At 45.3% G+C, this 13,146-nt stretch overlaps 1 protein-coding gene across 4 annotated transcripts in view; it reads left to right on the top strand.

Annotated features, from left to right (window-relative positions):
* Positions 1-13,146, top strand: part of DIP2B (disco interacting protein 2 homolog B) — a 59,389-nt gene that overhangs the window by 10,695 nt on the left and 35,548 nt on the right. For 3 of the 4 annotated variants that reach the window (XM_015886832.1, XM_015886831.1, XM_015886829.1), the window contains exon 1: positions 11,146-11,266. The exons of the other annotated variant lie outside the window; for it this stretch is intronic. In XM_015886832.1, the coding sequence (XP_015742318.1) occupies positions 11,161-11,266 (106 nt within the window). In that variant the 5' untranslated portion in view covers positions 11,146-11,160. Of the gene's footprint in view, positions 1-11,145; positions 11,267-13,146 lie in introns of those variants that run through there. 4 annotated transcript variants of the gene reach the window in all.

The raw sequence follows: 13,146 nt of genomic DNA, 5'->3' as shown, positions 1-13,146 counted from the left end.
TCTGCGGATGGAGCCATGTATGAAAAGGAAGAAGGCAACTAGGCCAGGGCAGCTTGCCCATTGCTTAAAGCCTTTGTTAGAGACCAAAGGAAACCTGCTCCCATTTAGGCACTAGTACAGCCTCAGGGGCCTTCTTGGCCTCATATGTAAAGAAGATGAAGGCAGCCACATGGAAATGATTGCACACTTTTGCATGTCAGTCTACATTAGCTTTCTAGACCCTGGTTGTTGTTTGAATGCAGAATCTTGTGCTTAATTCTTGGAGTTTTCATCCAGTGGGTCTGTCAGTGCAGCATTTAACTGTGAGAAATGGATCTTCTGAGCGAGAGCACTGGCAGAACTGGTCTGCTATGGGACTGCCCTGATCCTGTCTGCGACTGTGTCCTGGTCACAGGGAAGGAGATGTTTGCAGTGGTCAGGGGCTGCTTTGTGCCTCTGATGGCTGCTTTCTCCTGGTGATAAATTCCTACTTCTCGATTTGCTATGTCCTTAAATAAAAAGAAAGGGAGGGGGGAAAGGGGAGATAAAAACTCAGCTCTCAAAATAAACTTCAGTTTTAAGCCGGTGAAACTAAGCAAATTAGAAATGGACACACTTTGAAATCTGCACTGCTCTGCTGTTTCCCTTCCCTCTATATGGAAAGAAGGTTTTAGTGTCATGTGTAGCTGTTCCAGCAGTCACATCACATCACTGCAGGAGCTGAGGTTGGCTCCTGCAGGCTGCGTTTCTGGGCTGACTCTTCTCCCTTTTCAAGCTTTCAGCATGAAGTATTCAGTGGTATCTGCGCACAGAACAGTCAGGACAGGCGTCATGCTGCAGGGAGCCGCAGTGAAGGTATCACGTTGTGAGCACAGCTTCTGTCTGTGGTCTCTACCTGAATGTGACCTCCAGGCTTTCAGGAGTTGTGCTTTGTCGTCCTGTGCAGAATTAGGGCAGCAGGGAACTTCTGTCTGAGGTACCACTGTCTGTAAGGGCTTTTTTTGGGTACTGCAGATTGGCTGAGACAGCAGCATCATGTTTAGTGGGATCATCTAAGGCGAGGAACTGATTGTGCTTTATCTACTGTACCAGTTTGTGCTTCTAGAATGCCAAATACTTAAGAATATCCTCTTGCACAAGGCATAATGAAGGGAAGTGATTGCTTTATTTCCCAAATACCATTCTTTTTCTGTTACAGATTTTACTTATATAAACTGGATGGAGCCAGCAGGCAGGTCTTTCTGGACAAATTGGAGGGCAGCAATCCAAACTGGCGCCTGTTGTCTCCATTCCTCCTTTTTCAGAGGTTTTCCTTTATTGTAAGCTCACTCCTTGGACCTCAGTTTCTCTTTCTAGGCAGACTGTCTTGCCTTAAATCCCTGCTGTCAGCACAATCTTAGCCCTTCCTGCTCCCACCCCCAAACTGTGGAATAGTCTGTGGTGCTTCAGACTGCTATGAAAACAGCCATTATGTTTGCAGTTGGAAGCAAGGGCCTGCTGCAATAGTAGTGTTGTATCCAAAAGGTACAGGTGTCTTCCTGTTAACATTATTACATTGACAGACTGGTTTTATAAACATTTTAATGCTCTTTGAAATGGGTGATAGCCAGTGATTACGGCTCCATTAGGTGTAGTAACAGATGGTTAACTCAAGTACTTTTTATGTTGTCATCAATAGCAGAAAAACTGAAGTGCAAGTGTTAGATTCTGATCCCTTCAAGTGTAAGGCTGGGGGTAAACACAGAAATGGTGGGGAGTCTCACCAAGCTGCTGCTTGGAATGGTGCAGAGTGGGCTGGAGAGGGATAATGAGTCACACTGGAGCACAGACACTGGGATGAATTGTACAGCAGAGCAGCAGGAGCACAATTGGGATGATCCTGAGATGGGCAGACTGCAGTGCTGCATAAAACTGCCAGGTTTTAGAGTGGGTAGAGCATCTGCAGTTACAAAGTTAAAGGAAGAGGCCTGGAAAGTCCCCTGCTTTTCTGCCAGCCAGAGTAAAGGTGGAATTAGGCCATGGCCATCAGATAACTGCACCGACGTCGTGCTGTGGAGCTGAACCAGCAGCTTTGCCAAACATCTGCAGTTCTGCCCTATATACCCGCATGCAGTTGTACCTTCCATCAGGTGTTTTTAAACGGGGATCAGAGTCCTCTGTGTCCCTGCTAAGAATTGCAGAGGGTGTTAAATCAGACTTGCTTTTTTTTTTCTGGCGCAAAACTTCTAACTTTAGTCCTGTTTCTTTTGTTTGTTTGCCTTTAGACACCTTAGGGTTGTATGTTCTTAAATGTCTCTATACCCCTGCCTAGAGAGAGCACAGTTAGCCTTGCAGGCTTCCTTCCTGTGAGAGCTAGAGCTCACACTTCAGGGTTTCTGTTTTAGATGAGTGACTTGGAGGGCATAGTAAGAAAACCAGGCTAATACGGTTAGGATTAAAGGCTAGTGGTGAACAAAGGGTTCTGTTCATTATTTAAAGTGATGCTTCTGACTTTGAGGGAGATTGGCTGTTGCTGAGGGGAACAGCACAGTCACTCTTGCATTAAATTTGTTGCAGAATGAAAAATGAAAGTACAATCTCACTTTCATTAAAATGAAGTAATTGGTGCCATCACTCCATTAGATTTTTTGGGCAGCTTTTGGCAAGTTGCTCCAGGTTGCTATTGACACCTGATCAACCAGCGTCCTTAAAGCGGAGGGAACAGGAGGGAGCTCAATGTGTAACTGAAGGATACAAAGGGACACCTCAAGGAAATGCCCAACATGCAAAAACCAACCAGGGCTGCCAGAGGACTTCTTCATGGAGATGTCTTTCTTGAGGTTGGTGAGACCAGGTCAAAGCAACAGCTGGAAATAAAGCTGAATCCATTTCTTTTAATGCATTTCCCTCTTGAGGTTCGTGGCTTGGAGATGAGCAAATGTGATTAAGCATCAAAAGTGGAATCGGGGAGGGAAGGATTCTAACTTTATCTTCAACGTGGCAAACAGACCCATAAGGTCAACCCAGTACTGATAACCGTTCAGCTCTGCTTTTCATTAACTGACATAACAATTAGCTGCTGTTAGTCATTCACTGCACTGCTCAGGCAGCTCTCAGTTCTCAACATGTACAGCTGTAGCTGGTTTTTTGGCTGTTTTGTTTTGCTTTTTTTAGTTCATAATACCACCTAGCATGTTTTAAATAAAATCTGGGAAAAAGAAGTGCATCCCTGTTTGCAAGAAACCTTTCATCTGTAGCTCTGGGCTCTGCAGAACCGGAGTGGTGAGGAGCCTTGTTTTTGTGCTGGCTTCATCCCTTTCAGAATATTAATATTTAATTTAAGGCTTTTTAAAGCTTTTAGCAGATTTAGGCTTTCTTCCCTGTGGTGGTTATACATGAGGACAACTTGAGAGAGCGCTCTGATGAACTTCCAATATGGAATGTGGTTTGATTCATTCTGATTTATGACTTGAAAAAAAACAAAACACATTCAAGAAGTTTGTCCTGTTCTGTAGGTAGCTCTGCCATAAACAACCACAGAACAGATCCAGCACTTCTTCCATTCCTTCAGCTCGAGCCCAGCCAAGCAGGTACTGCTCACATCCCAGCCATAACTCCTTGCCATGAGGGCTGATCTGCAATGGCTCTGCAGAGAAAACCACAGGTGAGCAGCAGTCCCTGAGCAGTGTAGTGCCTTCCCAGCAGCTCTGCACTCAGGTTGATCCTGCATTGCTTTTGTGCAAGCAGGCATTGTTTGGTGACAAGGCAGCACTTGGCTTTTGCTGAGATGCTCTTATTTACACGTTTTTAACCCAGCATTTTAATGGTACGTTTTGCTTTTGGACAGGCTGAACCTCATTAGCACAAATACACCACGACATTTGTACTTGTTCGTAGAAATTGAGTTTTGCCTTTCACATTTAAGACATTTTCTTCATGTGATGAGTGCAGGACATGAGAGCAGCCCTTGATCAGGTTGGTTTCCTTTCAAGGCAGGAAACTATTTGTCCTGGGAAACACTTGGAAGCAGTTTAGAGATTGATCTTTATTGTTATTTTTCTCCACTCTGTGCCTGTGCTACAGAACTCATGGTGCTTTTGCATGGTGCTCATTAAGTTCTTGATCAGGGCTACAGAGGGGTTTGTGCATCGCAGCTGCCAGTGCCCAGAGCTGTGAATGAGCCCCACTCTGACCATCCCCAAATCAGCTGTTGGTGATTCAGGCTGCAAACAACGAAGGGGAAATGCAGTCAAATTCTGGCTTCTGCAGAGCACACTTTTGTTTACCAGCTCGTGTTTCTTCCCAGTTGGCTGGATCAGTCGATCTGTTGTTTAAAGTATTTGTTTATAGCTAGCACCATCCTTTGATTCTTTAATACTGAACTTACTAACAAGAGCTTTTAATTTACCTACTGAAAGCTTTGTCATTTCTAGGAGAATGTGTTTGTTTTTTTTCCCCTTTTTATTATAAATAAATCTCAGTGAGTGTATTTCCACTGTATCAAGTGTCTCTCGCCTTCGTGGGAAGAAGGTGCAGGAGCATCAAAGCCAAACAGAACAGTTTGGAGAACAGATCTATTGAGGTGTTTGCTTATCCAGCAAAGCAGTGTTGCCTCTTTGCTGTGATACACCAGGTGCCAGGTGTGAAACATGCCTCCCTTTTCATTGATACTCAGCTCTTGTGTGTACTTCAAGGCCGACTCATTAATATTACAGGTGTCAGATGTATTGTGTTGGGGTCAGTCCCTGTTTTTTGCAGTCTTCTAAAGTGGAGGCCGTGCAGTTGGAAGCTGCCAGGTTTGCTCTTTGGTCATTGTGATGACTGGGAGTTGGTGTGTCTCACAGCCATCGCTTTGCTCCTCCAGCAGGAAGGTGTTGGTGCATGGATCCTCCCCAGAGTCCCTTCCCAATAGGAGCCAAGTGCTGCCAGGCCTGAGTAACTCTGCCTTCCCAAGGAGCTCTGCAGAAATGGTGGTGTAGGGAGAGCCAGGAGGAATTCAGATGAGATGTTTTCTCAGCCTCGCTGTGGGGCTGCTGGGGAGGCTTTAATTATTTGTTGTGCGAACAAAGCAGTGATTGTCCAGAGCTCTGTGTTATCCTCTGTTCCTTGTTTGATGGAGTGCCTCTATTCCCTGCTCACTGAGAACCTCACACAAGGTGCTTTGGAGTCATTTGTTTTGTGATTACTTCGTTGTCATCCCCTCCTTTATTTTTCACTAATGAGAAATCAGCAAGCTGGAAGTTTTCTCCTGTGAATTTTGCTTATGTGAGTGGTTGGTTAGAAGCAGTGATCTCAGGAACGGCTTTTTAACGAGGCCACGGTGACACATTGTGTGATAAACACGTAGTATTTGGGAAGATGAATACAGGAATTCTTTACAGTAAAATAATTTTCTGTCAAAGATTATGTCTAAAAGCCCATCAATGACTGCAGTATCTTTTCTGTGTGCTCTGTCGTTCGTTTTGTTTGTGTTCTTTTCCTTTTTGGCAAGTTGCTGACTGTGTGCTCTTAAATAATCCTGATTTCTCCATACTTCCTTCCCTCTGCAAGACAGACATTTGAGAATTCAGTTTATTGAAACTGGAAAAGGAGATGCTGCACCCTTAAAGAGGCCCTGGAAGGGAAATGTGCTGTGAGCAGTGATTGTGATTCTAGAGATAGCATGTTGAATGGGTTCTTCCTTGTTTCTAAGCCTGTTTGTTTAGGTTCAGGGTCCACTGGTGATAGAAGATTTGCCTTCAGTTGTATGAGAATACACTGTGACAGCAGTGTCATGTTGGTGCAAGGCATGAAGAACACAGCTGGTGCGGTCCTGTCATTTCGCAGCAACAGAAATACATGTTGTAATTGGGCTGAGTGTTGCAGCATCCTGCATTACGAGGCCAGTAAATTGAGCTGGGCAATTCCTTCCCTTATAATAGTAACATGTTTTTTTTTTCTACTTTGGTATTTTGTACCAAAAATTGAATGCAGTTTTCTTTTTTTTTAAAGTATTTGTGTGCAGAATTAGACAGGAGCTATTGGTATGCAGGGAGCAGTGCTTCATTCCCATTGAAGTATTTACATTCAGTAGCATTGCTATAAATCTTCCAGAGGTTCTCAGCTCCTGGGCTGAGCTGGAGCGTGATGCAGCTTCTGTGTCATGCAGCCACAATGTCAAGCTGTGCTGTGTGTGCTGCAGGAGCCTGTGCTGCCCATTGCTTGGATCTTCCACAATGAAGGTGCTCACATCAGGAGGATCTTTCCGCATCCTACTCTCCAGCATCTGAACAAAGTGCTTCTGAGGCAGACTCTTGGGCTCCTCAACAAGCCAAAAGAGTCCAAACAGAAGTTGCTTCTTGCATGATCTTTCCTGTAAAGAACATTGCAGCTGACAGCATAATGGCTTTTCTTAGGCTTGCTGGTGACATGCCAACATGGTTTCCTTAGCAGTGAAATTCCTCAAGAAGCCAGGGTTGCTGATGTAAACAGAGCTGAAAGCTTCACACTGCCCGCACTGAGCGCAGGGCTGAGCCCGCTGCCGTGCCATGCTGCCCAGTGCATTTTCTTCTGTTCATTCTGTTCCAGTCGGCTTTCCCAAGCTTGCAGCCAACTTGAACAGTTTCTTCACTCCTTGGCCTCATCCCTGCACAGAGCAGCAGTCCTGGCACGGCGTGCTGTCAGCTGGAGCACAGCTCTGCTTTCCTGGGACTCTATTTCTGATGGGGCTATTCTGAACTACCACGTGCGAAGCAGACTTAAGGATATTTGGCAAAGCACAGATGAGTGTTGATGTCTTTTGCCTGGATTCCCACTAGTCAGGCTTAAAAGAAGTGAAAAAGCAAAACTAAGGGTGATTTATTTCTTAGTTGCTGGCTGGCTGTGCCTCCTATCTCTTTGTCAAATATGCTTTTGGAATTTGGTGGGAGTTTCTGAAAGTTAAATGACTGGTGTCGCACACTAATTTGAGGCTGGATAAAAATTAATAATTCTCTTGCTTTGATGTCAAGTAGTGGGATCCTACTGCGGTGACTAATACTGTTGAATAGCAACTGTGAGAAAGCACTTGTTAATGCTATAAAATGACTGTGGTGTGTGTTTCAGATTTGAATGTTTTGGGAAAAACAGAGCATTTTGGTGTCTTCAGCAGCCATCACTTTCTCAGCTGCCCTTTTCTTTGGAATGGGAGTGCCATCCTCATGAACACATACCTGGTATCACTGCCTTGAGGGAATCAAGATAGGGAGAACGTGGTGACAGAACTCTCATCTCTATGGTTTTGCTGAATTCATTCTAATTACTGAGATTTTTGGGGGGGTAATCTTTCTTTTAAGTGCTAATGCTTTTCACTGAGATCCCTTCCTTTGTTCCAACATGTATGATCATCGAGCTCGTCCGGTTACTTGCAATAGCGTTTTCCCATCTGGAAATACATAATTATTGTGCCCTAATGCAGTGTGACGTGCCAGCCTGCACTCTAGCTTGCTCTGCTAACACTGTGTTTAAAAGATGAGAGTTGCATTTCCATACCTGAATACTTTGTGTTGAGAAGCACTGTTTGATCAATAGATAGTGGAGTAATTGCTCTTAACTTCTTTCTTTTCCCGTTCTGACATGGCATCCAAGAATCTAGCATTTAATTACAAGGGTAACCTGTGGTACAGCTGGCCTGGAACAGGTTGTATCTCCAAACTGCTTTTCCAGGTGGCTTGGAAAGGGGTTGCTGTGGTGTCAGACCTGGAGTGGGGTTACCTGTAGCAGCTGGCTTTTGTTAGAGGAATCAAAGCCTCGTTCAGGAGCATTAAGTATTGCCATGAGAATGCTTCGAAAGGGTAAAGGATGGGTGTTGAACTCAGGATGAGGTACAAAAAACTTATATTTTAATCTTATCCACTGTGAAAACGGTCAAATGGTTTTCATAGAACCATAGGATGGCTGTGGTTGGAAGGGTCCTTAAAAATCACAGAACCATTGAATGGGTTGGGACTGAGTTGGGTTTGGAAGAGTGTTTAAAGGTCGCTGAACCATCAAATGATAGAATGGCTTGGATTGGAAGTGTCCTTAAAGATCACAGAACCATAGGATGGTTGGGTTGGAAGGACCTCCAACCCCCTTCAGCCCCACAATCAGCCCTGGCCTGTCCCACTCCTCCATCAAGCACCTGGGGCTCTATCTGTGGTCCTGAGCACCTCCAGGGATGGGGTACCCACACTTCTCTGGGCACCCTATTTCTATGTGGCCACATAAAAATAAAAAATAAATAATTCAGGATTCTGTGCATGAGAGCAGAGGAGAAAACACCCCCATGAAGAAGGATCTGCAGCCCCTGAGGCCGGGAGCTGTTTGGTTTCATTGGCTTTCCAGATGAGTCTTAAATCTTATGAATCAAGATAAGGAGTTCTCTTTGGATTCTTGCATGTACTGCTGTGTTGAAAACAGGCTTGATTTGGAAATTCCATCCACGCTAGCCTATCTTGTGGAGAAAGTGTGCTGGTTTGGATAGATGAAGAGTTTGTGAGCCTTTCTAGTTGGGCTGGATGGACCAGGAGAAGGTTATCAGAGCTCACTGTTGTAGGAGCTCAGCTTCTGCCTTCAGGAAGACCATGATGCACCCAGTGAATAAGTGCTGAATCACAGGGCTGCTGCTCTTGCACAGAGTTTAGTCATTTCCTGGGAAACTTTGGTTTTCAGTCTGGTGGTGGATGGCCATAACTGTGCATTTGTGCAAGGGGTAAATAAATGTGACTTTCTGCTGGTGTCTGGTCAGCAGAGTGTTCTGCTTTCTCATGGCTGATCCGCTCCATTGGGGTTGGAAGATGCGTTGGGAGTTGTTTTACTCAGCACTTTACACAGCTCAGACTGTGGGTATAGTGAGCTCTAAGATACATTCACGTGGTGCTTGCTGCTTCTCCTTGTTTCAATGCAGTTTTTTGGAGCATTACAGCTATTGAGAACATACCTACAAATACCTGAGCCCAAATTCTGCTCATGGTCTGTGTGTTCAGAATAATTGGAAACAATTCACTTTGAACAGACTTTTGTACAATTGTACTTGTGACAAAGCTGTGGTTTACTGCCACGTGTAATTCTCAGAAGGGAAATTGCATTTTCCCCTATGACACGCCACAGTTATTGAAAAGATGGTTATTTTTTTCCCCAGGATGAGGTTAGATGCATGATTTATTACTTGTTTATGGGGTTAAGCTATTTATGTGTGTGTGCTGGCTTTATGGGTAACATGTAAAATTTATATGGCTGCACTTTGCAACGCAATAGCTTGTATTAAAATGGACCTCGGTAATTGTATTTTGCAGATATTTGTTAGAGGCTATGAACCAAGCAAGTATTTAATAGAGCTAACAGGATTTGGTGATGTGTTTAAAGGCTTTGAGTTTGTACTTACCTGTTGTAAAGGAAGATGTTGGCCATGCATCACTTGCTGATTCACACATGTATCACGCATCCTTTTGCCACAGGTCTGAGCTAATGAAAGCATCTCTGCCTTGCAGTTCTTGCATACAGATGAATTAGAAGCAGGGCTTAGTTTGGCCGTGTGCTCATTTGATCAACTTACCTGGGGAGGTCGTTGGAAGAAACTGAGCCCAGAACATCGGGGTGAGCTGATGCTGTGAAAACTGTGCACATGTAACGTGTAGGAATGTTCTTGTGTCTGCTCCAAGGAGAGGAACCAACAACACTGCGGCTCATGTATGAGAGGCTTCTTTATTTACAGTGGGAAGTTTCCAAGTATTTTTCAGCGTCCTGAACTCGTTTTGCTAACTCAGGGCAGTGCTGTTTTCAGTGGCGGTCACATTGAGATTCCATACGTGTCTTTTTTTTTTTTGTGGGAAAAGGGAAGGCTTCTTAGCTGGAACTGATCCAGTGCCACCTCCTTCCCATTGCCCACCCCCTGCTCACAAAGGCAACTCAGCTCTGTCCTCAGCTCACCCAGGTTGGTGATGTACCACATATGGCATCCAAGATTACAGCCCATAATACACGGGCCGAGACGGGTGACACGAGGACACTGGGTCATCTGGAGCTGTGCAGTGCTGTTGTAAGACGGAGATCCTTCACTGGAGTTTCAGTAGTTGTGTTTGTCATCTAAAGGTAAAACAACAGCAGCAGCAAATTAAAAGGGCTTAAGGCAAAAACACAGAGCGCTGTGTGACCTCGAGTGGCACAGAGCCACCAAACTGTGCCACAGAAATCTCATCCTTATCTGCACTGTTAGGAAGAAATAAATGCTGAGATTAGAACAGTTTGGTGAATAAAAGTTTGGAACAAAGTCTGCGAGGTGCTGGAGCCAAGTAGGCTTGTAAGTGGGTATAGATTAATCTGGAGCTGATCTGTCTGTGAAACTTGGAGTGCTGAACCATAGCAGTGCAATGCTCCCACTCAACAAACACAGCTTTGTAAGACTGGCTGTTTTTTTCAGCCGCCTATTCATGTTCTTAGTGGGTACAGAATGGTGCAGTTAAAGGGAAAGTGCAAGGCACAAACTTGTTCTGTTTCTTTTCCTTCTGGAGGGATGTATGGACCAGGTAGGGCTTTCTTTCTTTCTAAGAAATCACTGACTTATTGTTTTCTGAGAGACTGTGTAGTTTGCAGAGCTTGGTGTCCTTTCCAAGGAAGCAGCCTGATGTACTCACCAGAAGAGGAAGGGATCTCTGCAGCTGCATCATCACCTGGACAGAGACAGAGTGAAGGGACTAACGAAACTCATGACATAGTTTTACTGCTGAATTTGTGGCCAAAGAGCATTGGGAGTGCAGGACAGGTGGCAGGTACTCTCTGTTTGGACATATGGCCTTGGAATAAAGGTCCTAGTGCTGCCTCCAGGGCTGCTGCAGCCTGGGATTGGGAATGTCCCAGCATCAAACCCTGCTTAGAACAGTGGCAGGGTGTGCCTAGGAGTTCCCCGTTGTCCACAAGTGGAAGGAAGATGAGCTCTAACTCAAGAATAAATGAAGGAGTGGCAACAGCTTCTGTTCCTGAAGTGCTGTCTGGTTTGATAACTGTTTTCCGCCTGCACCATAGCTGAGATGCTCTGAAGTGCTGAAGTGTTCACTTTTCCTTATTTTGAGTTTCTCAAGGATGCCACCTGATGCTTGCAGACATGCTTAAAAGGCCTTATCTGGATGTAGCGTGCAGCAGAAGAACACTCTGGACTTTCAGCTGCACTTCTGGGGTTTCAGCATCTCCTTTGGTGTCTGCTTCTGGATGAGGACAGGGAATCCAGAACCATCAGAGTGCACAGGAGGTGATAGAACTGCAGGGGCTGTGGTGGATCCGCGGGCAGAAAGGCAGAGCCACGAAGGTCACTTGTGTGAGTAAGACCTGAAGTACAGATGGCAATGGTGATAACATCATTATTTCCTTTCTTAATATGATTTTGTTACGGTGTTTGCTGTTAAGTAAACAGAGCAGGTATCCGTATTTTTGGAGCTAATGAACATAACCAGAAGCATTGCCAGGGTTCTCTGTTAGCAGAAACTGCTAGAAACATCCAAACTCTGTTTCTGCTGTTGTTTTAAAAGCATACAAACACTTCTCAAAATGCATACGAGCTCATTTCGAATCTGAAGCTTTTGCTTGATACAATCGAGTGTTTGGAGGCTTTGTTGGAGAGATGCTGTGTGCTACGTGATCATTTTCCTTAATTTCTCCACTGGAGTAATTATGGTTTTGTTAGACAGTAAATGATTCAGTGTTCTCATTCCATGGGGGGAAGGGGAGCGTGGATGTTGAAAGAGGAGCATTGTCAGAGCATAGCAGGATTAGCTGGTGTTACCACCTTGCACTGATTGAGCACCGCTCTTTAGAGCAGATCATCAGCGCTAATTGCTGAAAAGCAGCCTGGCGTCACAGGGCGGTGCGGCTCCTGAAGTTTTAAGCTCCTCTGTTGCAGGATTTGAATATAGGTGTAGCTCTGGGCAGGCTGGGTTTCCTGCTGCCCTACGGAAGCCTGTGAGTTCATCTCTGAGTTCTTAGCAGTTGGAAAACACGGGTTGGATGAAGATGGACTCTGTGAGAAGGGAATCTCGGGCTTCATTCTGGCATTTTCTTAAGGAATTCCCTTAAGTGAAATCAGTTTAATCACAACCAAGCGGAGCATCTTGGATTCCATCATAGACTCAGGACCCTTCTCCGGTATTCCAGGCAGGGAAAAGTGGCTGCTCCATTACTTAGTTGTTTCTGGGAGTTGTAAATCGAGTCATTTCCCGCTGTGACTCCAAGGAATGGCATCCCTGATGTGTTTGCAAGACCTGCTGTGTCTTGAAAAGTCGAATATTTTTAACTTCTTGTGAAACTGTCAGAAAGGAAGCGCCGGAGGAGGGGAACAGTACAGGGATAGGCAGCAAGGGGGGGAATTGCTGAAGCAGTGCAATAGAGGAGCCTGTCCTGGATCTGGTTCACCAAACACTGTGAAAACGAGCAGGAAAACTGAGCTGTGGCAGCACAGGAGGAACGTTCTCACATGGGGATGAGCTTTCCTCTGCGTGGTGGAGCTTTGGTTGGGATGGAAGAAACTGTGAGAGGGAAACGGTGTGTGTGTGGCTGGTGGGATGGGTCATGGTGATGGAGAGGCTGTGGCTGTGCTTCAGCTTCAGCCATCAACCAGTGTACTGCAGCAACAGAGCCATCAGGAAGGAGGGAGAGTCCAGTCCTCCATTGCACCACTGACCCTCAGCTCTGTTCACTCACGTGTCACTTTATTGTAAGAGGATTCCTGACCGTAACCTAAGAGCAAACTGATAATGACATCAATTTGCAGCAAGTTTGGCTAAAACTCTGCCAGCACCAAAGCAAGTGACCCATGGCTGCAGCTTAGCAGAGCTGGGACCTTCAGGGTGAGGAGGTGAACAGGATTTGCTGAAGTTGGGGTTAAGGCAGCGTGGGGAGGGGTTGGCTTTTGAGACACCAAGGAGAGGCTGCAATGTGGGAATCCTAAATGAAGCTGAAGCTCTGCTTGCTTTCAACAAGAATTCCCTTTCCTCAGCAGGGCCTCCTCAGCATGTGGAGGCACGACCATGGCTTAGGCTATGGGTAAATATAGCCCACAACTGAGCAGAAACAGTTGTAGCTGGGAGAGGGCCAGAGGAATGCCTCAGCATAAGTGGTTTTGTTTGTGACTCCTTTCCTGGGGATGAACAAACACTGGCACTGTTGTAACGCTACATTGTCAGCTCTCCTTTACTTTTGCAT

This window comes from Coturnix japonica, linkage group LGE22C19W28_E50C23 (assembly GCF_001577835.2).
Source record: "Coturnix japonica isolate 7356 linkage group LGE22C19W28_E50C23, Coturnix japonica 2.1, whole genome shotgun sequence".
NCBI classification, from domain to species: domain Eukaryota; kingdom Metazoa; phylum Chordata; class Aves; order Galliformes; family Phasianidae; genus Coturnix; species Coturnix japonica.
Note: the sequence above shows the minus strand (reverse complement) of the source record. Positions and strands in the feature narration are given on the sequence as shown.